This window comes from Pleurodeles waltl, chromosome 2_2 (assembly GCF_031143425.1).
Source record: "Pleurodeles waltl isolate 20211129_DDA chromosome 2_2, aPleWal1.hap1.20221129, whole genome shotgun sequence".
In the NCBI taxonomy this organism is placed as follows: Eukaryota; Metazoa; Chordata; class Amphibia; order Caudata; family Salamandridae; genus Pleurodeles; species Pleurodeles waltl.
Genome location: NC_090439.1, coordinates 783052307 through 783077776, shown reverse-complemented (window position 1 = coordinate 783077776; position 25470 = coordinate 783052307). Strand labels below are relative to the sequence as shown.

General features: G+C 44.3%; 1 protein-coding gene across 1 annotated transcript in view; it reads left to right on the top strand.

Annotated features, from left to right (window-relative positions):
- The first annotated feature begins 452 nt into the window (after positions 1-452).
- The window catches only part of MRPS28 (mitochondrial ribosomal protein S28), a 302889-nt gene continuing 277871 nt past the window's right edge, over positions 453-25470 (top strand). Inside the window, exon 1 of the mRNA XM_069220404.1 lies at positions 453-695. Coding sequence (XP_069076505.1) covers positions 492-695 — 204 coding nt within the window. The 5' untranslated portion in view covers positions 453-491. The remainder of the gene's footprint in view (positions 696-25470) is intronic.

Below are 25470 nucleotides of genomic sequence, written 5' to 3'. Positions count from 1 at the left end.
TAAATATCAGGATGGCACGAAAAACCTATGGAAAGGAAATGCCATAGAGTCAAAGCAACAGTAGAGGTTATTAACAAATGCACTACAATTGCGAAAGATAATGTGATGCTAAACAATAAAAGATAGTATTACCCAATAGAGGTATACTAAAATACATTACCAGTACACAATGAAAGGTTTACAAATAAGATGCAAGTCGCTCCACAAGGTGTAGGTGAATAAAGGAGCACGAGAGTCGACAATAAACATTCTGAGTAAAAAAAGAAATAAGCGAGATAAACTTGTGGAAAAGGAATCCTACAATAAAGCATATAAAAAACAAGTTACTAAAAATGAACGCGAACGATGTATAGTTTTCAAGCTCAACTTCTCAGTTGACTGCCCTCTCGTCGCCGTTATGTTGGACCGAACTACCTTTTCGGCTTGTTTTGAAAGCCAGTCGCCCTTGTTTTCAGTTCTGGGTAAGCAGCGGCGTATAGTTTTAATCCAAGATGGCAGCGCCCTGCTGGAGATGTGCGAAGAGTTCCCGTCTCCTTCCAAATATTTTGCGCCGTTGCAGCAGCTTTAGTGTTGATGGGCAGGACCCCGGAAGCAGCGGAGGCTTCGCCGCTGCCTTGGAGCTTCAGACCGAGCTTCGGCGGCGGGACAGAGAAGAGGTAGCTGCTCACCCATGGGCTGGCGGCAGTGCTATGAAGGTGAGGAGGATTTGTAGTCGAGGAGAGAACCTATGTAGTACTCCCTTTCGTGGAGCAGCAGTCAGTTAGTTGAGGGAGTAAGGAAAGTTAAGGGGATTTAACTTTCGTCCTGTCCAATTTGTAATGCTGATGTCAAGCCAAATGCTTCAACTGTCCTCAACATGTATAACTATGGATGGATGATTTGGAGGTTCACTGCAAGAAATGTTTGGCCTGACTTGACAGCGCAAATGTCCGCGAGAGACAAACGCCCGTGCATATCAACTCCAAATATGACACATCCTTCTCAGTCGTTAATTTGCATTACAAAAGATAAATGAAATGTAGCACATCATAGTCACAATATTGTGGATAATACCTCTAAGGAAAGAATGATCACCAAGTAAACGGAAACAAGAAAAAAAAAGAACAATTACAGGAATATATACAAATGTCAAATTAAAGGTTTTTTTTTTTATTTATTTTTTATAAAAGATTCTTTCTACTAAGGAACCTACAGTTCACAAATTCTTATAATAATTCAACACACATTTTAAAATGTGTATATATCTATATATAAATATATTTTCTGAGAGTTTACGTTTGACATTTGATTCTCTTACCTAATCATCCAAATATGCAGGTGGTCTCCCCTCTCTCACTGCTCTGTTTTCCTTTCTGTTACCATCCTCTTTCGTACCTATTTGCTCATTCACTCAATTTTTTTCATCATCATACAGAGAGAAACTTGATGAGACGTCACAAATTGGTTTCTCAACTTCTCTCTTAACATAAAACCACTACAACCCTCCGCAGCATCACTGACATTTATTTTTGACCCCTCACTTACACTTCCTTTTTGATACAAAGCCACTCTGCGTTCATTCCATTTCGTTCCATTGGCCAAAACAATGTAAAAATCACTCACTTGCTTAACCTCGAAAGGACCATGGAACTTAAACCAACCTGCACCCCTACGTCCGTCCCTGACTTTCACGAAATCCCCAACTTGTATATCTGAATGTCTATTCGACTGTGAAATTTCCACGTGACTGTCCACCTTTGCTAAACCACCCTCCATCCAACTAGGGACCAACTTTGTTCTGGCCTTACGTCCCCTCATGAACTCAAAAGGTGTCTTTCCCTTGTCTCTGAGCTGCGTGGTGCGATGAGCCCAAACTGTCTCACGTACTGCTATATCATTGTTTTGATTACTCTGCACAGCCAATTGAATGCACCTTTAATCATACGGTTCATATGCTCAACAATGCCATTGGCTTGGGGATTATATAGTGCAGTACGATTGTGCGCGATGCCATGAGCCTACAAAAATTCCTTCATGTCAAAAGATGTCAATTGTGTACCATTGTCAGTAGTAATGGTATGGGGACAACCTTCCCTCCCAAAAATATCCTTTAAAATGGCAATGGGATTCCTTGTCGACACCTCTCTCATAAACACCACCTCCATCCATTTAGAAAACAAGTCCACCAAGACTAAAGCAAATCTCCGATTGTGGCCTAAATCGGACAGTGGCCCTATAAAATCCAGACAAACTGTGTGCCACGCTTCACCAGGATCTTCAATATGACCCATCAATGACTTCTTTCCAAGTTTTAATATTTTTTTCGCTCTCCCTACAAAGTATACCCTCTTGCACCCACTGGGCGGTTTGCATATCAACACCAGGCCACCAAAACATTTCTTTAACCCTCCTTTGAGTCAACCTTTGGCCTAAATGTCCCCGATGTGCCAATTGTATAATTCTCAGAGGGCACACATTTATCACCTCTCATCACTACCCCACTATCGCTCAACGGCAGTTCATCCAAAACTTAGCTGTAAGGTCTCACTGATACTGCAACAGCACCCTCTTTCTTCCCCCCCATCAACAATCATCCTACTAACACACTTTAGCACTGAATCATTCATCATTCCTTGTAACCATTCTGTTTTAGAGAAAAAAAAAAAAACATGTTGCACTATATCCTCCATCCATGCTACCGCTCAATCTTCTCCCTTTGTCAAAACTGCCTCACCATCAACCAACTTCCAATCCACAGCGAGCCGTGAAAGAGCGTCAGCCTGAACATTTCGCCATCCTTGAATGTACTCAACATTATATACATACTCCTGTAATCGAGCAGCCAACCTGGCCAGTCTTGCAGAACCCCTACCCGCACCTCCTGCCGACAGTACCTTAATTAGAGGCTTGTGATCTGTTCTCAACTTGAAACTGATGCTCCACAAAAACATCCTAAAGTATTCAACTGACCAGGCAGTTGCTAAGGCCTCTCGCTCTATTTCCGAGTAATTTCTTTCGCTTTCAGTGAGTGAGCGCGAGGCAAAAGCCACAGTACTTTCCACACCTTGGTGCAATTGAGATAATACTGCACCTACACCGGACACACTTCCATCCACAGTGACAATAGTAGAGAATGATGTATTGAAGTGTACCAGAATTCTTGCAGTACACACTTCGCGTTTTATATTGTCAAAACATGCTTGTGCTTCTGACCATATGAAATTGCAACATTTGCGCAACAATACTCTCAACCCTTCTGTTTTGTCAGCAAAGGTTTCAACAAATTTCGAATAATACTCTGAGTCACATAAAAGGTCTTAATTCATCTTTGTTCCTCAGACACGGAGAGAGCTTTATAGCTTCTAACAGATCCCTTTTCCGCTTCACTCCTTTATCCAAAATTGTGTGACCCAAATACTTAATCTCCTTAGTCAAGAAGACACATTTCTGTTTATGTAGAGTAAGCCCCACCTCCAAAAGTTTTTTGAGCACCCTTCTCATAATTTGATTGTGTTAAAAAACAGTTGGTGCAAATACTAAAATGTAATCTTGGAAAAATATAACATTGTTGAAACCCTCAAATACATGTGACCTCATACGCTGGAATACACTTGCAGCAGATGATAGACTGAGGGGCATTCTGACAAAACGGAAGGTGCCATCCATGGTGATGAATGCTGTAATGTCCCGCAAACTGTGATGTAACCGGATCTGATGGTAAGCACTCCTAAGGTCCAATTTAGAAAATAATTTGCCACCATTGAGCAACATAATGAGTTTGTTAATGTTGAGTAAAGGAAAATTATCTGTTACAATGTTCTGATTGACACTGCGAAAGTCCACACAAAATCTTAACAGGCCATTAGATGTCTTTGTGATAACTACAGGTGAAACCCAATCAAAAGCTTCTACAGGTTCAATCACCCCCTCCTTCAACATATCTTTTAACAATTTGCAAACCTCATCCCTGACCACAATGGGTACCTTCCTAACTTTGTTTCACTGCAACTACTCCCGGCTTCATGCAAATATTATGCACATAGCCTTTTAGCTCCCCCCAACTCTTCTCGAAACACTTCTATTACTTCAAGAATAACATTGACATCACCATCTTCAACAATTAATATTTGTTCTGAACCTCTTGGATTTACAATTATATTCAGGTCGTATTGGTGTATCCAACCTAATATTGGTGGTCCGCTCTCAGCCACATATACCTTTCCAAAGGTTTCTCTAATTTTAAAGTGAATCACAGTTGAGAAATCCCCAAAATTTCAGCCCCCCCCCCTCTAAGCCACCCCCTGGACAAATATCTTTAGCTCTCAACTCAAGTTGCAGCAAATTCCTCATAAAAACATCTTTAGGAATAAAAGTATATTTTGATCCAATATCCACCATTACTTCTACATTTATATTTTCGATGGTAAACAAAGCTGTGGGCCTGCTTTCTCTTCTGTCACTATCCATTTTGATGTCCTCACCCAGGCTAAGTATGCGATCAGACAGCTTGCATCTATCTTCACACGCTGCCACACCCTTCGACTTAGGCCATCCAGCGCACATCCGTGCACAGTAACCTTTGGGTCCACACAGCCTGCATTCTTTACCAGTGGCAAAACAGCCTTTAGATTCACTGCTGTGTGAACCACTACCACACCTTTTACATTTCTTCTTATTAAAAATAGATTTCTGTATCTTTTGTGTACTTTGTATATTTTTTCCCACAACACCCACACTACCACAATTGCTTTCCACACCACCAACAATTTCCTGTGTCACTTGCTGTTCTCTACCTCCATTGCTATGCCTCCCCATTTCTTTCATGCATAATTCTGACTCTTCTACCACCTTGGCCATGTCGATAGCGTCTTTCAGACTAGGATTCTTTGCAGCCCACAATCTTTCCTGAATTTTCCTACTTTTACACTGAACATTAACTGATCTCTAATCATTTCTTCACACATGTCACCAAAATGGGATTTTACAGATAACTCTCTCAATCTGGATACAAACTCATCAATCGACTCACCCACCCTCTGTGGTTGGGTATAAAACTTATACCTTGCCAACATTACATTAGTCTCCTTCGCAAACCTATTGCTTAATCTCAATCGAGCTTCTCTTTACTCATCAGTAATGCGAGCTCCATTATCTATAGCCACAGGCATAAATTTAAATAGTCTCTGCGCCTTCGAACCCAAGCAATTCAACAAAATTGCTTTTTTACGGCAGAACTAAAATCCTCGCTATCTAATGCTAACAAATAATTATCAAACATATCTATCCAGTCTTCCCATTGGATCGCTGGTACTCCCTGATGTGGAAGGAAACATGGTGGTGCAGAAATTGAGACGTCTTCCATAATGTGTTAATACTAACTACAGTAGAAACTAAAAATAAACCTCTCAAAGTAAAGACACTTTGTACTAACGTCAAAACTCAAGTTCCTTGACTGTAGTAAAGTAAAGGTGTGCACATCACCATATATGCAAATGAAGTGCACGCACGGCTGGTCCTAGAAAGTGAGGTGTGCGTGTCACTGTGCTAGAAACTCCAAATGACACTTTACAATAACGCCAAAACTCAAGTTCCTTAACAGTGGTAGAGTGCAGGTGTGCACATCACCGTGTATAAAAACAAAGTGCACACACTGCTGGTCCTAGAAAGTGAGGTGTGCGTGTCACCGTGCTTGAAACTCCAAGGGTTTAAAGCGTTGTCCCTTTAGACTTCCAAGATAAAATGAGAAGTACTTCATGCTTTAAAGCGTTGTCCCCTTAAATTTACACCACCCCTTTAAGGCCAGGAGCAGTAAGACGTGCGCTGCTACTTTAAGAAAAAATATGACACCGCCACTTTAAATCCAAAACGCTAGCGCATGCTGCAGCCACGTTACTCTCTGGAGAACAACCTCTTGAAACAGGCCACCTGCTCCAATGCGCTGTTTCTGACTTGGCCTTCGTAAATGCCCTCTCACAGTACCTGAAATCCACGCAGCGACAGGTATGTACACCAACTACACACGATTACCCTGCCGCCCATTCTGCCAAAGTCATCGTCAGGCTTGCTGCTTTCTACTGGGTTCGTACCGTCGGGCTAGGTGATTGCCGCTGAGTACAGCTCCGCTCAGTAGGTCGATATCTTTAATAAACGCTCATCGCCAAAAATAATGTGGTAAAAACAACTGCACACATATTGGTTGTTAAATAAGAAGATCCTTTTAATCGACCTACTCGAGCGGTGTCGCATTTGCAAGCTGCTCCAACCGCTCACACATTTAAAGAATACATTCTACAATAATGTTGAGAACGCGAGCGCCCTTGGGCGTGAGACAAGCGCTCATGCGTATCAACTCGAAATATGACACACAAGTTGTGTTTTTCCCCAAAAAAACGCTTTCCCTCCTAACAGCTGCGATCCTTTTCATTATTTACCTAGCCGTCTGTAAGGAAATGCCTCCTTGGCATGGTTGCCCCCTGACTTTTTGCCTTTGCTGATGCTATGTTTACAATTGAAAGTGTGCTGAGGCCTGCTAACCAGGCCCCAGCACCAGTGTTCTTTCCCTAAACTGTACTTTTGTATCCACAATTGGCAGACCCTGGCATCCAGATAAGTCCCTTGTAACTGGTACTTCTAGTACCAAGGGCCCTGATGCCAAGGAAGGTCTCTAAGGGCTGCAGCATGTCTTATGCCACCCTGGAGACCTCTCACTCAGCACAGACACACTGCTTGCCAGCTTGTGTGTGCTAGTGAGGACAAAACGAGTAAGTCGACATGGCACTCCCCTCAGGGTGCCATGCCAGCCTCTCACTGCCTATGCAGTATAGGTAAGACACCCCTCTAGCAGGCCTTACAGCCCTAAGGCAGGGTGCACTATACCATAGGTGAGGGTACCAGTGCATGAGCATGGTACCCCTACAGTGTCTAAACAAAACCTTAGACATTGTAAGTGCAGGGTAGCCATAAGAGTATATGGTCTGAGAGTTTGTCAAACACGAACTCCACAGCACCATAATGGCTACACTGAAAACTGGGAAGTTTGGTATCAAACTTCTCAGCACAATAAATGCACACTGATGCCAGTGTACATTTTATTGCAAAATACACCCCAGAGGGCACCTTAGAGGTGCCCCCTGAAACTTAACCGACTATCTGTGTAGGCTGACTAGTTCCAGCAGCCTGCCACACTAGAGACATGTTGCTGGCCCCATGGGGAGAGTGCCTTTGTCACTCTGAGGCCAGTAACAAAGCCTGCACTGGGTGGAGATGCTAACACCTCCCCCAGGCAGGAGCTGTAACACCTGGCGGTGAGCCTCAAAGGCTCACCCCTTTGTCACAGCACCGCAGGACACTCCAGCTAGTGGAGTTGCCCGCCCCCTCCGGCCCGGCCCCCACTTTTGGCGGCAAGGCCGGAGAAAATAATGAGAATAACAAGGAGTCGTCACTGGCCAGTCAGGACAGCCCCTAAGGTGTCCTGAGCTGAGGTGACTCTAACTTTTAGAAATCCTCCATCTTGCAGATGGAGGATTCCCCCAATAGGGTTAGGATTGTGACCCCCTCCCCTTGGGAGGAGGCACAAAGAGGGTGTACCCACCCTCAGGGCTAGTAGCCATTGGCTACTAACCCCCCAGACCTAAACACGCCCTTAAATTTAGTATTTAAGGGCTACCCTGAACCCTAGAAAATTAGGTTCCTGCAAACTACAAGAAGAAGGACTGCCCAGCTGAAAACCCCTGCAGAGGAAGACCAGAAGACGACAACTGCCTTGGCTCCAGAAACTCACCGGCCTGTCTCCTGCCTTCCAAAGATCCTGCTCCAGCGACGCCTTCCAAAGGGACCAGTGACCTCGACATCCTCTGAGGACTGCCCCTGCTTCGAAAAGACAAGAAACTCCCGAGGACAGCGGACCTGCTCCAAGAAAGGCTGCAACTTTGTTTCCAGCAGCCTTGAAAGAACCCTGCAAGCTCCCCGCAAGAAGCGTGAGACTTGCAACACTGCACCCGGCGACCCCGACTCGGCTGGTGGAGATCCAACACCTCAGGAGGGACCCCAGGACTACTCTGATACTGTGAGTACAAAAACCTGTCCCCCCTGAGCCCCCACAGCGCCGCCTGCAGAGGGAATCCCGAGGCTTCCCCTGACCGCGACTCTCTGAAACCTAAGTCCCGACGCCTGGAACAGACCCTGCACCCGCAGCCCCCAGGACCTGAAGGACTGAACTTTCACTGGAGAAGTGACCCCCAGGAGTCCCTCTCCCTTGCCCAGGTGGAGGTTTCCCCGAGGAACCCCCCCCTTGCCTGCCTGCAGCGCTGAAGAGATCCCGTGATCTCTCATTGACTAACATTGCGAACCCGACGCTTGTTTCTACACTGCACCCGGCCGCCCCCGCGCCGCCCCCGCGCCGCTGAGGGTGAAATTTCTGTGTGGGCTTGTGTCCCCCCCGGTGCCCTACAAAACCCCCCTGGTCTGCCCTCCGAAGACGCGGGTACTTACCTGCAAGCAGACCGGAACCGGGGCACCCCCTTCTCTCCATTCTAGCCTATGCGTTTTGGGCACCGCTTTGAACTCTGCACCTGACCGGCCCTGAGCTGCTGGTGTGGTGACTTTGGGGTTGCTCTGAACCCCCAACGGTGGGCTACCTTGGACCAAGAACTGAACCCTGTAAGTGTCTTACTTACCTGGTAAAACTAACAAAAACTTACCTCCCCCAGGAACTGTGAAAATTGCACTAAGTGTCCACTTTTAAAGTAGCTATTTGTCAATAACTTGAAAAGTATACATGCAATTGAAATGATTCAAAGTTCCTAATGTACTTACCTGCAATACCTTTCAAACAAGATATTACATGTTAAATTTGAACCTGTGGTTCTTAAAATAAACTAAGAAAAGATATTTTTCTATACAAAACCTATTGGCTGGATTTGTCTCTGAGTGTGTGTACCTCATTTATTGTCTATGTGTATGTACAACAAATGCTTAACACTACTCCTTGGATAAGCCTACTGCTCGACCACACTACCACAAAATAGAGCATTAGTATTATCTATTTTTACCACTATTCTACCTCTAAGGGGAACCCTTGGACTCTGTGCATGCTATTCCTTACTTTGAAATAGCACATACAGAGCCAACTTCCTACATTGGTGGATCAGCGGTGGGGTACAAGACTTTGCATTTGCTGGACTACTCAGCCAATACCTGATCACACGACAAATTCCAAAATTGTCATTAGAAATTGATTTTTGCAATTTGAAAAGTTTTCTAAATTCTTAAAAGACCTGCTAGGGCCTTGTGTTAGATCCTGTTTAGCATTTCTTTTAGAGTTTAAAAGTTTGTAAAAGTTTGAATTAGATTCTAGAACCAGTTGTAGATTCTTAAAAAGTATTCCAACTTTTAGAAGCAAAATGTCTAGCACAGATGTGACTGTGGTGGAACTCGACACCACACCTTACCTCCATCTTAAGATGAGGGAGCTAAGGTCACTCTGTAAAATAAAGAAAATAACAATGGGCCCCAAACCTACCAAAATACAGCTCCAGGAGCTTCTGGCAGAGTTTGAAAAGGCCAACCCCTCTGAGGGTGGCAACTCAGAGGAAGAAGATAGTGACTTGGAGGAAAATTCCCCCCTACCAGTCCTATCTAGGGAGAACAGGGTCCCTCAAACCCTGACTCCAAAAATAATAGTCAGAGATGCTGGTTCCCTCACAGGAGAGACCAACACCTCTGAAATCACTGAGGATAACCCCAGTGAAGAGGACATCCAGTTAGCCAGGATGGCCAAAAGATTGGCTTTGGAAAGACAGATCCTAGCCATAGAGAGGGAAAGACAAGAGATGGGCCTAGGACCCATCAATGGTGGCAGCAACATAAATAGGGTCAGAGATTCTCCTGACATGTTGAAAATCCCTAAAGGGATTGTAACTAAATATGAAGATGGTGATGACATCACCAAATGGTTCACAGCTTTTGAGAGGGCTTGTGTAACCAGAAAAGTGAACAGATCTCACTGGGGTGCTCTCCTTTGGGAAATGTTCACAGGAAAGTGTAGGGATAGACTCCTCACACTCTCTGGACAAGATGCAGAATCTTATGACCTCATGAAGGGTACCCTGATTGAGGGCTTTGGATTCTCCACTGAGGAGTATAGGATTAGATTCAGGGGGGCTCAAAAATCCTCGAGCCAGACCTGGGTTGACTTTGTAGACTACTCAGTGAAAACACTAGATGGTTGGATTCAAGGCAGTGGTGTAAGTAATTATGATGGGCTGTACAATTTATTTGTGAAAGAACACCTATTGAGTAATTTTTTCAATGATAAACTGCATCAGCATCTGGTAGACCTAGGACCAATTTCTCCCCAAGAATTGGGAAAGAAGGCGGACCATTGGGTCAAGACAAGGGTGTCCAAGACTTCAACAGGGGGTGACCAAAAGAAAGGGGTCACAAAGACTCCCCAGGGGAAGGGTGATGAGACAACCAAAACTAAAAATAGTAAAGAGTCTTCTACAGGCCCCCAAAAACCTGCACAGGAGGGTGGGCCCAGAGCCTCTTCACAAAACAATGGGTACAAGGGTAAAAACTTTGATCCCAAAAAGGCCTGGTGTCATAGCTGTAAACAGCATGGACACCAAACTGGAGACAAGGCCTGTCCCAAGAAAGGTTCCACTCCAAACTCCCATCCAGGTAACACTGGTATGGCTAGTCTCCAAGTGGGATCAACAGTGTGCCCAGAGCAAATCAGGGTCCACACTGAAGCTACTCTAGTTTCTGAGGGTGGGGTGGATTTAGCCACACTAGCTGTCTGGCCGCCTAACATGCAAAAATACAGACAGCAACTCTTAATTAATGGGACTAGAATAGAGGGCCTGAGGGATACAGGTGCCAGTGTCACCATGGTGACAGAGAAACTGGTTTCCCCTGGCCAATACCTGACTGGAAAAACTTACACAGTCACCAACGCTGACAATCAGAGAAAAGTACATCCCATGGCAATGGTTACTTTAGAATGGGGAGGGGTCAATGGCCTGAAACAGGTGGTGGTCTCCTCAAATATCCCAGTGGACTGTCTGCTTGGAAATAACCTGGAGTCCTCAGCATGGGCTGAGGTAGAACTAAAAACCCATGCAGCAATGCTGGGTATCCCTGAACTGGTGTGTGTGAAAACAAGAGCACAGTGCAAGGCACAGGGTGAACAAGTAGAGCTGGAGTCTGGAAGAATGGCCCAGCCTACCAAGAGGAAAGGAAGGTCAGTTGGGAAACCAACTGCAACACAGCAAAAGAAAGGGAACCTCTCTTCTCAGGAAGAAGTTCTGCCCTCTGAGGGAACTGAGCCTTTGGAGCTTGAACCTTATCAGGTTGAGCTCTTAGGCCCAGGGGGACCCTCAAGGGAGGAGCTGTGTAAGGGACAAGAAACCTGTCCCTCTCTTGAAGGCCTTAGGCAGCAAGCTGCTGAAGAGTCCAAGGGCAAGAAAAATGGAACACATAGGGTCTATTGGGAAGATGGACTCCTGTACACTGAGGCCAGAGACCCCAAACCTGGTGCCACTAGGAGAGTGGTAGTGCCTCAGCTGTTCAGAGAGTTCATCCTAACATTGGCCCATGACATTCCCCTTGCTGGACATTTGGGACAAACCAAGACGTGGGAGAGGCTAGTCAACCACTTCTACTGGCCCAATATGTCCAACATGGTTAAGGAGTTTTGCCTCTCCTGCCCCACCTGTCAAGCCAGTGGTAAGACAGGTGGGCATCCAAAGGCCCCCCTCATTCCACTTCCAGTGGTGGGGGTTCCCTTTGAAAGAGTGGGTGTGGACATAGTTGGTCCACTAGAACCTCCCACAGCCTCAGGAAATATGTATATCCTGGTAGTAGTGGATCATGCTACCAGGTATCCTGAAGCTATTCCCCTTAGGTCGACTACTGCCCCTGCAGTAGCCAAGGCCCTCATTGGTATCTTTACCAGAGTGGGTTTCCCTAAGGAGGTGGTGTCTGACAGAGGTACCAACTTCATGTCAGCATACCTAAAACACATGTGGAATGAGTGTGGAGTGACTTACAAATTCACTACACCATACCATCCACAAACTAATGGCTTAGTTGAGAGATTCAACAAGACATTAAAAGGCATGATCATGGGGCTCCCAGAAAAGCTCAAAAGGAGATGGGATGTCCTCTTGCCATGTCTGCTTTTCGCTTACAGAGAGGTGCCACAGAAGGGAGTAGGATTCTCACCCTTTGAACTTCTGTTTGGTCATCCTGTAAGGGGACCACTTGCTCTTGTTAAAGAAGGCTGGGAGAGACCTCTTCATGAGCCTAAACAAGACATAGTGGACTATGTACTTGGCCTTCGCTCTAGAATGGCAGAGTACATGGAAAAGGCAACCAAAAACCTTGAGGCCAGCCAACAGCTCCAGAAGTTTTGGTATGACCAAAAGGCTGCACTGGTTGAGTTCCAACCAGGACAGAAAGTCTGGGTTCTGGAGCCTGTGGCTCCCAGGGCACTCCAGGACAAATGGAGTGGCCCTTACCCAGTGCTAGAAAGGAAGAGTCAGGTCACCTACCTGGTGGACCTGGGCACAAGCAGGAGCCCCAAGAGGGTGATCCATGTGAACCGCCTTAAGCTCTTCCATGACAGGGCTGATGTAAATCTGTTGATGGTAACAGATGAGGATCAGGAGGCAGAGAGTGAACCTCTCCCTGATCTTCTGTCATCAGACCCAAAAGATGGCTCAGTAGATGGAGTGATCTACTCAGACACCCTCTCTAGCCAACAGCAAGCTGATTGTAGGAGAGTCCTACAACAGTTTCCTGAACTCTTCTCCTTAACCCCTGGTCAGACACCCCTGTGTACCCATGATGTGGACACAGGAGACAGCATGCCTGTCAAAAACAAAATCTTTAGACAGTCTGACCATGTTAAGGAAAGCATCAAGGTGGAAGTCCACAAGATGCTGGAATTGGGAGTAATTGAGCGCTCTGACAGCCCCTGGGCTAGCCCAGTGGTCTTAGTCCCCAAACCTCACACCAAAGATGGAAAGAAAGAGATGAGGTTTTGTGTGGATTACAGAGGGCTCAATTCTGTCACCAAGACAGATGCTCATCCAATTCCTAGAGCTGATGAGCTCATAGATAAATTAGGTGCTGCCAAATTCTTAAGTACCTTTGACTTGACAGCAGGGTACTGGCAAATAAAAATGGCACCTGGAGCAAAAGAGAAAACAGCATTCTCCACACCTGATGGGCATTATCAGTTTACTGTTATGCCCTTTGGTTTAAAGAATGCCCCTGCCACCTTCCAAAGGTTGGTGAATCAAGTCCTTGCTGGCTTGGAGTCCTTTAGCACAGCTTATCTTGATGATATTGCTGTCTTTAGCTCCACCTGGCAGGATCACCTGGTCCACCTGAAGAAGGTTTTGAAGGCTCTGCAATCTGCAGGCCTCTCTATCAAGGCATCCAAATGCCAGATAGGGCAGGGAACTGTGGTTTACTTGGGACACCTTGTAGGTGGAGGCCAAGTTCAGCCACTCCAACCCAAGATCCAGACTATTCTGGACTGGGTAGCTCCAAAAACCCAGACTCAAGTCAGGGCATTCCTTGGCTTGACTGGGTATTATAGGAGGTTTGTGAAGGGATATGGATCCATTGTGACAGCCCTCACTGAACTCACCTCCAAGAAAATGCCCAAGAAAGTGAACTGGACTGTGGAATGCCAACAGGCCTTTGACACCCTGAAACAAGCAATGTGCTCAGCACCAGTTCTAAAAGCTCCAGATTATTCTAAGCAGTTCATTGTGCAGACTGATGCCTCTGAACATGGGATAGGGGCAGTTTTGTCCCAAACAAATGATGATGGCCTTGACCAGCCTGTTGCTTTCATTAGCAGGAGGTTACTCCCCAGGGAGCAGCGTTGGAGTGCCATTGAGAGGGAGGCCTTTGCTGTGGTTTGGTCCCTGAAGAAGCTGAGACCATACCTCTTTGGGACTCACTTCCTAGTTCAAACTGACCACAGACCTCTCAAATGGCTGATGCAAATGAAAGGTGAAAACCCTAAACTGTTGAGGTGGTCCATCTCCCTACAGGCAATGGACTTTATAGTGGAACACAGACCTGGGACTGCCCATGCCAATGCAGATGGCCTTTCCAGGTTCTTCCACTTAGAAAATGAAGACTCTCTGGGGAAAGGTTAGTCTCATCCTCTTTCGTTTGGGGGGGGGTTGTGTAAGGAAATGCCTCCTTGGCATGGTTGCCCCCTGACTTTTTGCCTTTGCTGATGCTATGTTTACAATTGAAAGTGTGCTGAGGCCTGCTAACCAGGCCCCAGCACCAGTGTTCTTTCCCTAAACTGTACTTTTGTATCCACAATTGGCAGACCCTGGCATCCAGATAAGTCCCTTGTAACTGGTACTTCTAGTACCAAGGGCCCTGATGCCAAGGAAGGTCTCTAAGGGCTGCAGCATGTCTTATGCCACCCTGGAGACCTCTCACTCAGCACAGACACACTGCTTGCCAGCTTGTGTGTGCTAGTGAGGACAAAACGAGTAAGTCGACATGGCACTCCCCTCAGGGTGCCATGCCAGCCTCTCACTGCCTATGCAGTATAGGTAAGACACCCCTCTAGCAGGCCTTACAGCCCTAAGGCAGGGTGCACTATACCATAGGTGAGGGTACCAGTGCATGAGCATGGTACCCCTACAGTTTCTAAACAAAACCTTAGACATTGTAAGTGCAGGGTAGCCATAAGAGTATATGGTCTGAGAGTTTGTCAAACACGAACTCCACAGCACCATAATGGCTACACTGAAAACTGGGAAGTTTGGTATCAAACTTCTCAGCACAATAAATGCACACTGATGCCAGTGTACATTTTATTGCAAAATACACCCCAGAGGGCACCTTAGAGGTGCCCCCTGAAACTTAACCGACTATCTGTGTAGGCTGACTAGTTCCAGCAGCCTGCCACACTAGAGACATGTTGCTGGCCCCATGGGGAGAGTGCCTTTGTCACTCTGAGGCCAGTAACAAAGCCTGCACTGGGTGGAGATGCTAACACCTCCCCCAGGCAGGAGCTGTAACACCTGGCGGTGAGCCTCAAAGGCTCACCCCTTTGTCACAGCACCGCAGGACACTCCAGCTAGTGGAGTTGCCCGCCCCCTCCGGCCCGGCCCCCACTTTTGGCGGCAAGGCCGGAGAAAATAATGAGAATAACAAGGAGTCGTCACTGGCCAGTCAGGACAGCCCCTAAGGTGTCCTGAGCTGAGGTGACTCTAACTTTTAGAAATCCTCCATCTTGCAGATGGAGGATTCCCCCAATAGGGTTAGGATTGTGACCCCCTCCCCTTGGGAGGAGGCACAAAGAGGGTGTACCCACCCTCAGGGCTAGTAGCCATTGGCTACTAACCCCCCAGACCTAAACACGCCCTTAAATTTAGTATTTAAGGGCTACCCTGAACCCTAGAAAATTAGATTCCTGCAAACTACAAGAAGAAGGACTGCCCAGCTGAAAACCCCTGCAGAGGAAGACCAGAAGACGACAACTGCCTTGGCTCCAGAAACTCACCGGCCTGTCTCCTGCCTTCCAAAGATCCTGCTCCAGCGACGCCTTCCAAAGGGACCAGTGACCTCGACATCCTCTGAGGACTGCCCCTGCTTCGAAAAGACAAGAAACTCCCGAGGACAGCGGACCTGCTCCAAGAAAGGCTGCAACTTTGTTTCCAGCAGCCTTGAAAGAACCCTGCAAGCTCCCCGCAAGAAGCGTGAGACTTGCAACACTGCACCCGGCGACCCCGACTCGGCTGGTGGAGATCCAACACCTCAGGAGGGACCCCAGGACTACTCTGATACTGTGAGTACAAAAACCTGTCCCCCCTGAGCCCCCACAGCGCCGCCTGCAGAGGGAATCCCGAGGCTTCCCCTGACCGCGACTCTCTGAAACCTAAGTCCCGACGCCTGGAACAGACCCTGCACCCGCAGCCCCCAGGACCTGAAGGACTGAACTTTCACTGGAGAAGTGACCCCCAGGAGTCCCTCTCCCTTGCCCAGGTGGAGGTTTCCCCGAGGAACCCCCCCCTTGCCTGCCTGCAGCGCTGAAGAGATCCCGTGATCTCTCATTGACTAACATTGCGAACCCGACGCTTGTTTCTACACTGCACCCGGCCGCCCCCGCGCCGCTGAGGGTGAAATTTCTGTGTGGGCTTGTGTCCCCCCCGGTGCCCTACAAAACCCCCCTGGTCTGCCCTCCGAAGACGCGGGTACTTACCTGCAAGCAGACCGGAACCGGGGCACCCCCTTCTCTCCATTCTAGCCTATGCGTTTTGGGCACCGCTTTGAACTCTGCACCTGACCGGCCCTGAGCTGCTGGTGTGGTGACTTTGGGGTTGCTCTGAACCCCCAACGGTGGGCTACCTTGGACCAAGAACTGAACCCTGTAAGTGTCTTACTTACCTGGTAAAACTAACAAAAACTTGCCTCCCCCAGGAACTGTGAAAATTGCACTAAGTGTCCACTTTTAAAGTAGCTATTTGTCAATAACTTGAAAAGTATACATGCAATTGAAATGATTCAAAGTTCCTAATGTACTTACCTGCAATACCTTTCAAACAATATATTACATGTTAAATTTGAACCTGTGGTTCTTAAAATAAACTAAGAAAAGATATTTTTCTATACAAAACCTATTGGCTGGATTTGTCTCTGAGTGTGTGTACCTCATTTATTGTCTATGTGTATGTACAACAAATGCTTAACACTACTCCTTGGATAAGCCTACTGCTCGACCACACTACCACAAAATAGAGCATTAGTATTATCTATTTTTACCACTATTCTACCTCTAAGGGGAACCCTTGGACTCTGTGCATGCTATTCCTTACTTTGAAATAGCACATACAGAGCCAACTTCCTACACCGTCTCAGCTTAAACTTTCAGGGGCACACAAATGACATTACAATACAATTAAAGTGTCTTAGATAACTAGACAATTTTGGTGTTTTACTTTGGCAGCAACTCATGGGAGGAGGGCAGTCATTAACCTACATCGATTTTTAGATCTGGCTTGTCAGCACAATTGTCATTTAACCTTTTAACTCACACCGTATTCTTCTACAACTCTTTGCTTCAAAATAAATGACCATCCATTCTCATATTATTTGTAATGCTTTACATTACCATACAACATTCCTTTAAAGTGAGGTCTATTGGCATTGCCAATTCTTGTTTAAAAGTGCGGTGGGTTGTTTGAGAGATGTAATGGAGGGAGCAAAAAATGCTAATTGGTTGGATGCAACTGCCAGAAAGGGAAGAGCATGCTGATGGAGTGAAAAGCTAACAACAAGCTCTGGTAGACAAGGTAAATCTGTTTCCATCCTGTCTAAATGGTGTTTAGAAAGCAGTGGCAGAGTGTGCAGGTTCTAAGAGCTGGAGGAGAGCGGATGAATAGGAACTGCAGTATGAGAGAATAATTATTTAAACAGCTTTAGATCAGGTAGGGTAAGTCTAATAAGTGGGCTGTCTGCCAGCGATGGTGTGTCATAGTGGCAGTGATTACGTTCTGACTGAGAATGGATGCCAATTATGTTTGTTTGTGTTCAGTGTGGGTGATGTCATGTAAATATACTTTGAAGTGAAAAACGTGTTAAAAGAGATACAACACGTATGTGCTGTGAGGATATATACCAATCAAAGTCAAGGATGATAAAGAGCACAGCTGCTGATGGATTTCGAGAGTAAGAGATAGTGGTATTTGAGTCTTATTAACTAAAATGCTAAACTTTGACCACTTTGCTGAGTCTTTATCTGAAGTCACGTTTACAATATTATCAATGAGGGTGTTAGGGCTCGTTTTGAGGTTTCTTAAAAGGGGCTTAAAGCCCGCCCGTTACTTACTTCTACTTACCGATGGCTGATTCCACATGGCCCCCACATCACTCTACTTACTCTTGGCTGGCTCCCACATGGGTCTAATTTGCTTGCTTCCTATTGGACAGCACCTCGTCACGTACCATTGGCTGGCTCCCACGTGGGTATTGTTTCCTTGCTTCCTATTGGTCAGCAGCTTCTCTGATGCAGCTAGTGTCCTTTCACTGGCCAGCAGGTACTTTTTTTTTAATTTACTTTTGAACATGCACTTAGAGTGTATGTATCTGCAGTCTCTCGATGTCACCAGCCACCACGCATTCTCCTAAGCACTAAAGGAGACATTGCTACACCTAAAGACCAAAAGGCACCCATATGTAAATAGCATGCCTGAAACTTGATTTCAGGGAAATTTGTGTTTCACATTGGTATACAACTGATATAGTTATGCATTTTATTGTGTTTTGCAATGCCAGTGTCTTTTTTTTATTTATTTTTTTTATTTTTTTTACAAGCACCGCTTCTGGCAATGCTTCAATATGGCCCCTAACCTCCTGCAGTGGTCAAACAGCTGCTAGGTTTTCCTTGTTTGATCAGGATTGCCTTGCTGGATTAGTTTTTAAAAGAAACACCTTTTTACACTGTACAAGCAAAACAATTGCTCTACTCATCAATGATGTACTTACAAGCTGATACACCACGATGAGAGACTCCCAAATCCAGTCCAAACATCCCCCCAAACACATTGATTAATGCCTTGGCCCATATCCAACCCTCCAGTCCATGGTGGTCCCACCATTACTTTCACACTTTATTGTATTAATGGGGACGGCCCCTTGCATCCTAAATTGTTTATTCTAACTTGTCACATCAGTCCATGCCTCTCGTCCACGCCTCTACTGACGGGGCTGTGGGGGAGGTCCACTGTCGGGCTGTGTCCCTTTTAGCTATTACTGTGCCCACACCCACCAGCGCTCTGTCCCCCGCCGGGCCCACCCACTTAATCCAGCATACCAAGCAGTATAATCCGTGAGTGCGCTTCAATGGGGGACCCCACAACAGTAGAGAGAACATTTAAAATAGTAACCAAATAACAATACAACACCAGGCATTTCCATACCACATGAAAGAAATCCCCCATGGGATCTTGGCACCTGTGACAGGCTGGGGATTCGTGAATGCCCGTTCTTCACCTGCGAAGAGGTGTCAGGTACACCTAATGTAGGTACTTGAAGTGTACCAGGCAGAGTCTAGCGGATATTGCCAGAACTCAGAGGGGTCATGCATGTGTCGTCCAAAGCTACAACCCAGTCCTCCGATTTTTCTTTCAGAGTGTCCAGCGATACAGGAGAGTGCACTACTAAGGATCTATAGATCTGAGTATGTCGTTCAAGCGCATTTCCCAAAGGCCACCATGGGGGCTCCTCCGGCCCATATGACTAAGTCATTACTGGAAGCCAGACACCCTGACCTAAGCATTTTCAATGATTTGGACCGCAAAACCACACACAAAAAATACAGAAACAAGCATTCATCAAACAAATACTCAAATTATGAAATATTTATTTTACAAACAAATATGATAAAAATAAAGGGATGAAGGTTAGAGACTTTCTAAATTAATTTGAGGCCACTCATCAACCATACTATATTCTATTTGATGCACGTACATTGCTCCCATGACTCAATCTGAGTATACTAACTGAATGTTTAGCCTCTATTTTCAGATTCTGTCACATTTTCAGAATGTTTTTACATTTTTCAGTTTTGCTTCTTTAAGTATACTTAAATAATTTGTTAAAGTAATTACATTTTCTGAGCAGTTGCAAAGCCCATGAATAGGCACCCACTGGTGTGTTGATTGATGGATGTGTCATGCTAAGGAATTGCAGAACTGACCCAAGAGGCCCGGTTTTGTTCATTGTGTCGCAATTTCTGTTGGCAGCATCGTGCTGGAGGAATAAGAAAGCAACACTGTCAGCAGTCTTATGTGGTTTTAATAGATGATTTGAGCTTTTTGTATTTATTTTTATTTTGTTGTATGGTTTTTAGGGTCAAGCGCAAAGCGATCTGTCCACGTTGTAATTTCTCTGTAAGCTTTTACCCATGCCCAACAGTTTGGTTGGTTCTTGGGTTTACCTTTTTAAAATTCACTTGATTTAATTAGTGAGAGGTATGCATACGTCATGCCTTTTCCGGTGGTCCGCCTCAAGCGCACCGGCCAACTACTGAAAACATATGAGGCTCCATGTTTTCAGTATGGTTTCTGGACTACTTTTTCTCTTTAATTCGTAGACAGTGCGATCTCGCTGGGCAGTAGTTGAGTGCTTTGCATGACATCATCTCTGTTACATGGATAATTGCACTTTTGCCGATATGTTTCACTGCAAGCGAACTTCTGTTTCCTTTTGTGTGTCTGCTTTGCGCTCATGGTGGCCGTCGGCTTGCTTATGTGAAACAGTCTTACTTTTCATTTTCAGTTTATGTGGCAAGAAAAGTCCGGTTAGGAATTTACAACGTTAATAGCTTTAACTAAAGCGGTGTTGCGTGTTTTATGGGGATATCCTTGAAAAAAACATAATCTAGATTGGTTTTATCATTTACCAGTTATTGAAATACTATTTTTTTCAAGCATGTTTTCTCAAAATGTATATCTAAATTAACTATGACAGGGACTTGTTTTGGAAATAGAATAAGGCCTAGCTCCACCTCGACTAATGATTGATTGAGCTTCTTGTCTAAAAATAATCTATTCTGGATCTAGAATGATGAACTGGTGTATAAAAGGTATATTCCATAGTATCAGGGTTGTATATGCGCAATGTGTCAACCAACACCCTGCAGGAGACTGCTTTTTTTTAAAGGCTTTTTGCATTTTGTTAGATACATATTTGAAGCTTGATCAGCTGTCTGATGTAGGATCCACAGTTAGTTACAACCCCCACCAACTATAAGATTAACAATTACTTATCAACTTTCCTTAGATGTGATCCCACAAATGTGAATCAATTTCATTAGGACCATTAACATTTAGAATAAAAAATTAGATTGTCTTTATCTTTAAATCAAGCAACATTCATCTACCATCATGGTCAGATTTGTACTTTTTTATAGCCAGTAAAAGGGTTTTGTGAACAAGAATAATAACTCAGATTTTAATATCTTTTTTCAGGAAAAAAATACATTTGGTCAAACCACCTCTTCTTTATTGAATTGATATCCCTTCCTGTTAAGTGGGTTCCTTAAAGCATTACAATATGGTACTTCCATTTGGATAAAGGCAAAATAAATGTTTTATGAGATACAATGGAGATTATTCATTAGGTATAGTCCAATGAAAGAATATAAAAAATAGTAATAGAAAAAAGACTGAAGTCAAGTACATAATGATCAGAACAGAGTAAACCACAAAACATGCAATGATGAGTATGAAAAGAAAAGGTAAAAGTATGTTCAAGGCAAGGAAGAAAAAGACGAAGAAAAAAAGAGCAGTATTCAAAAGGGAATTCCATAATAAGTAAAATATGAATATGTGGTGAGAAGTCAAGTTGACAAACTAGGTGGAGGAACCCAAGTGAGATAATGGATGGTGAAACATCAATTTTAATGGCCAACCCAAGCCCCTGTAGAGTAGCACCGCTTCCCTAGAAATAAAAATTTAGAGATTAGGACAAATGAGAATAATTAGGGAGAAAGGTGTTCAGGAAATCACAAATAGATAAACATACCCAAACAGAGAGGAAGTGAAAGAAAAAACAATTCTGGAAAGAGAAGAGCATTACAGGAAAACAGTGAACAAAGTGAAAGACATCCAGATATATGGAACATGCAAAAAGAAAAGGACAATAAACCATAAATATTCGAAAGCAGAACACAAACACATAAAACAGATCCGCATGAAACATAAAAGTCCACATTTACGAGTATTTGAATTAAAACATGAAATGGAATTAATGTAATCAAGTCTTGCCAATGTCCATTGATTCTCCTTTGTGAAGATAGACATTTTGTAAGTTGATCAAGAGTCTCGAAAGTAGTGGTGGTTTTCTCTTCACGTAACTTTAAAATGGCATGGATGTAGTTAAGCAAATCTGACATTCATTGACCATAAAGCTAGAAGCATATCCAAAAAGTATTTCCATCTGTTAACTTTGACGCCGAATACATCTTTAGAAAATAAAAAACATTTTTAAAGCATTTGTTTCTGTTGTTTTGTTGCAAGATAGAACTTTTATAAAATCTGTAAATTGTAAAAATCAAGCTATAATGCCTCTGGTTTGAGAGGAACCATTTGGAGCAAAGATTTTAGGACCAGTATGATGAGCTCTTTTAATGTTAAGTGCAGAGTTATCCAACCGATCAACAACTTTTGGAATCGTAATTTTCAGGAATAAAATCATAGCTGATCCTTCTACACCTTCAAGAATGCCATATATTTGTAGCGTGTTCCATCTATGACAGCATTTCAGATCTTTGCTTTATTTTAGAAGAGATGCAATTTCTTTAGCAGTTGTGCCCACTTTTGTAATAACATCCTGTTGTTCACTAATTTGTTGCTCTACAACATTCATGACTCCAGATTTGACCATGTATCCTCTGATCTCTGAAGAGTATTGTTAGTTTCCATGACAAAATGTTTCAAATTCCTGATCTCCTGAAAATCATCCAAAGTTAACAGCAAGGGAATTTTTTTAGGTGATGCTAGGTCCTTCTTTGGCCTCTTTACTCCATCAGAGGCCTGTTGGCATGTGGTAGTTAGAGCCCAGATCAGGTCTCAAAAAAACATAACCATGTTACTAGACCTGCAGGTCGAGTAACATGAACAATCTACTTGACCTAACTGAAATATACTTTAACCAATAAAATGGTTTCAAATTGTGTAATCCTAGGCAAATATTTTATTTTACAGAGCTGCCTTTTTCTTCATTCTCACATGAGTGCACCTTCAAATATGTGAGTTCATTTCTGATGAACCAAAAAACTCTTTTGTTTGATTAAATAGACTGTACGTTTGCTCCATGAATAATAAGAATCTAACACACATATAGGGTACACATGATCCCTTATTTGCCTCTTAGTTTACTAATAGCATTGCCATCAGGGCAGGGGCATGAGTGTTTCTCTGTTCAAGTATAAACACTCACTGTTAATACAATATTACTAAAGCATGATGTGATAGTACACTGTTTACAGATGGCAAATTACCTATTGAAATAGCCAAAAAAAATCCCACTAACTTGCAGCTTCAATGATAAAACTATATGGTGTATTAACAATTATCTGAAAATTGGGTTTCAGAAAATCAAAAACATATTTCTCACTTGCACATCACTAAATAAAGTGTTCTGATTTGTTTTCATCCTGTTAAAAAAAATCATCTCACTGAAGAACAAACAATGGGCTTTCACAACTACTGAAATATATTTTGAAATGTTTGTACACTTGACTTATTAGCTACTTAATTGTTGTGTTATGAAAAATCTGACACCCTACAGCCTTTCATTTCAAATTCTTAGTACACCAGGTCAGAGAGTTCACTTTACAAAATCTTGGAACTCTGCAGTCAGGGACGTAAACTGACTTCTGACCTCTTTCTCTGAACACAGAGCAAATGTGACAAGATAAAAACACAATTTAAAGACCTCTTTATTGCTCCTTCACTTTCTGAATTAACAAGCCTTTGAAGTGTTACATAATATGATGGCTGCCACAAGCTAGTCAGAGAAGCAGGAAAAACTACTCAAGGAAATTCTCTCTGGCCCAAGAATTAGTCCTCAAATTCACCTAACTGCTCCTCGATCAGTCCATTGCCAGCACCCTCCCAATCCAGCTGAAAAGTGACTCATACCGCACATCTTCCTCTTAGTTGCATCTGGAGGGAAACTGGGGCCCTGAAGTCAGATGGCCATATTCAGCGCGTCCAAACCACACTTCTTCTTCCATTCATTTTGTTAGGTAAAGGATTTCCCATTGTTATTAGGAGAGGGTGGTATATTCATTAATGTTTAGGAAAAGAGAAAGTGCTTGCTGTTGTCTCAGCAAAATTATTTAGGGGTTCCATGACATTATTCTGGGGGTGAAAACTAGGTAGAAATTAATCTTGAGCTCCTGTTCCAAACTTTTTACAAAATATTGCTTTATTACTTTTAGAATATCCAAGTTTAATCTTGCATTTTGTTTTTTCCCATTGAAAAAAGATCATACTGTATCCCAAACATCTAATCACTTACTCCAACACTTTTATTTTTTTATAGATTGTTTAACTCATCCTTAACACCACTGTTACACCTGGCATCCTTAGGGTGGTCTTGCCCCAGACGTTTTGCCTTTCCCTCCTGTTTTGTTGCTGTATCCTTTTGTTGGCCTTAGGACTTTGAGCACTTTACCACTGCTAACTTGTGCTAAAGTGCACATGCTTCTCCCCTACAAACATGGTAACATTGGCCTATCCACAATCAGCATATTTAATTTACCTGTAAGTCCCTTGTAGAGTGGAAATCATACACCCAGGGTCTGTAAATTAAATGCTACCAGCTACTGATTGTGCTACCCCCTTAAGTAGCCCTGTAAACCTGTCTCAGGCTTGCCAGTTCAGAGCCTATATGTGCAGTGCCACTGCCACCCCGACTTGGCATTTGAAACTCCTTGCAAAGTTTTACACTCCCCTTTTTGCTTACATCTAAGTCAAACCTAAAGTAGGCCCTAGGGACCCCATAGAGGTGGGTGCCATGTAAGTAGAGAGGCAGGACATGTACATCACCGTTTCCGTGTCCTGGTAATGAAAAACCCCTCAACTGCGTTTTCATTATTGTGAGGCTTACCCCTCTCATAGGCCAGGAATTCCTTATAATAACCTTACGTTGTAATTCCTGATCTGTGAGTAGTGGCTGGATCAAGTTTAGTACCATTGGAATGGTAACAATAAATCATCTTTAATGGTAAGGTTGGATTTATTACTACCAGTCTAGAAATGTCACTTTTAGAAAGTGGGCATTTCTCTGCACTCCCTGCCCTGTGAGACTACAGCCTCCATCCTTTACACATCTGGCTTGGGTGGGGTGACAATTCCACTTATGCATTCCCTTCAGTAACCCACTACACAAGATACGCAACCATATCTGCATTAATCTGCGTACTGATGCGCCTTCCTGGGGAAGGGGTGGGGAGGATCTCACGCTTTACATCTTAAAGGGTAAGGACTGGGGTCCACACAAGAGGGCTGATTACCTCCCTGGAATTGCTACTCTGACCTGCTGTGCTGCCCTGCACACTGAAAGGATCCTCCCATGCAACATCAGAGTGTCTCTAGGGCCTGCCTAGTGAGCCCTGCTTTCTCAAGAACTGTGCTTAAGGCAGAGAGCAGCCCTGACTGACCGTTGCCAGGAGGCCGCCGGGGTCAGCAACATCCTTAGATTGCCAGCGGCTCCCGCATGAAGGGCCATCACTGGAAGTAGGGAGCCCCACAACTGTTACTGCAACTACAGGGAGTACACAACTTCGTGGCAGCACTTTCCCAGGCTGCTCCGAAGGAGGGATCGGATCGTGACCAGGAGAATTATCGTACTCTTCCGAGGCAAAGAGCTTTAACTTCTCTGCCTGCCTCGGAACTCCAGCTGGGGCATTCTTCTCCAGCCACTTAGGCCAAA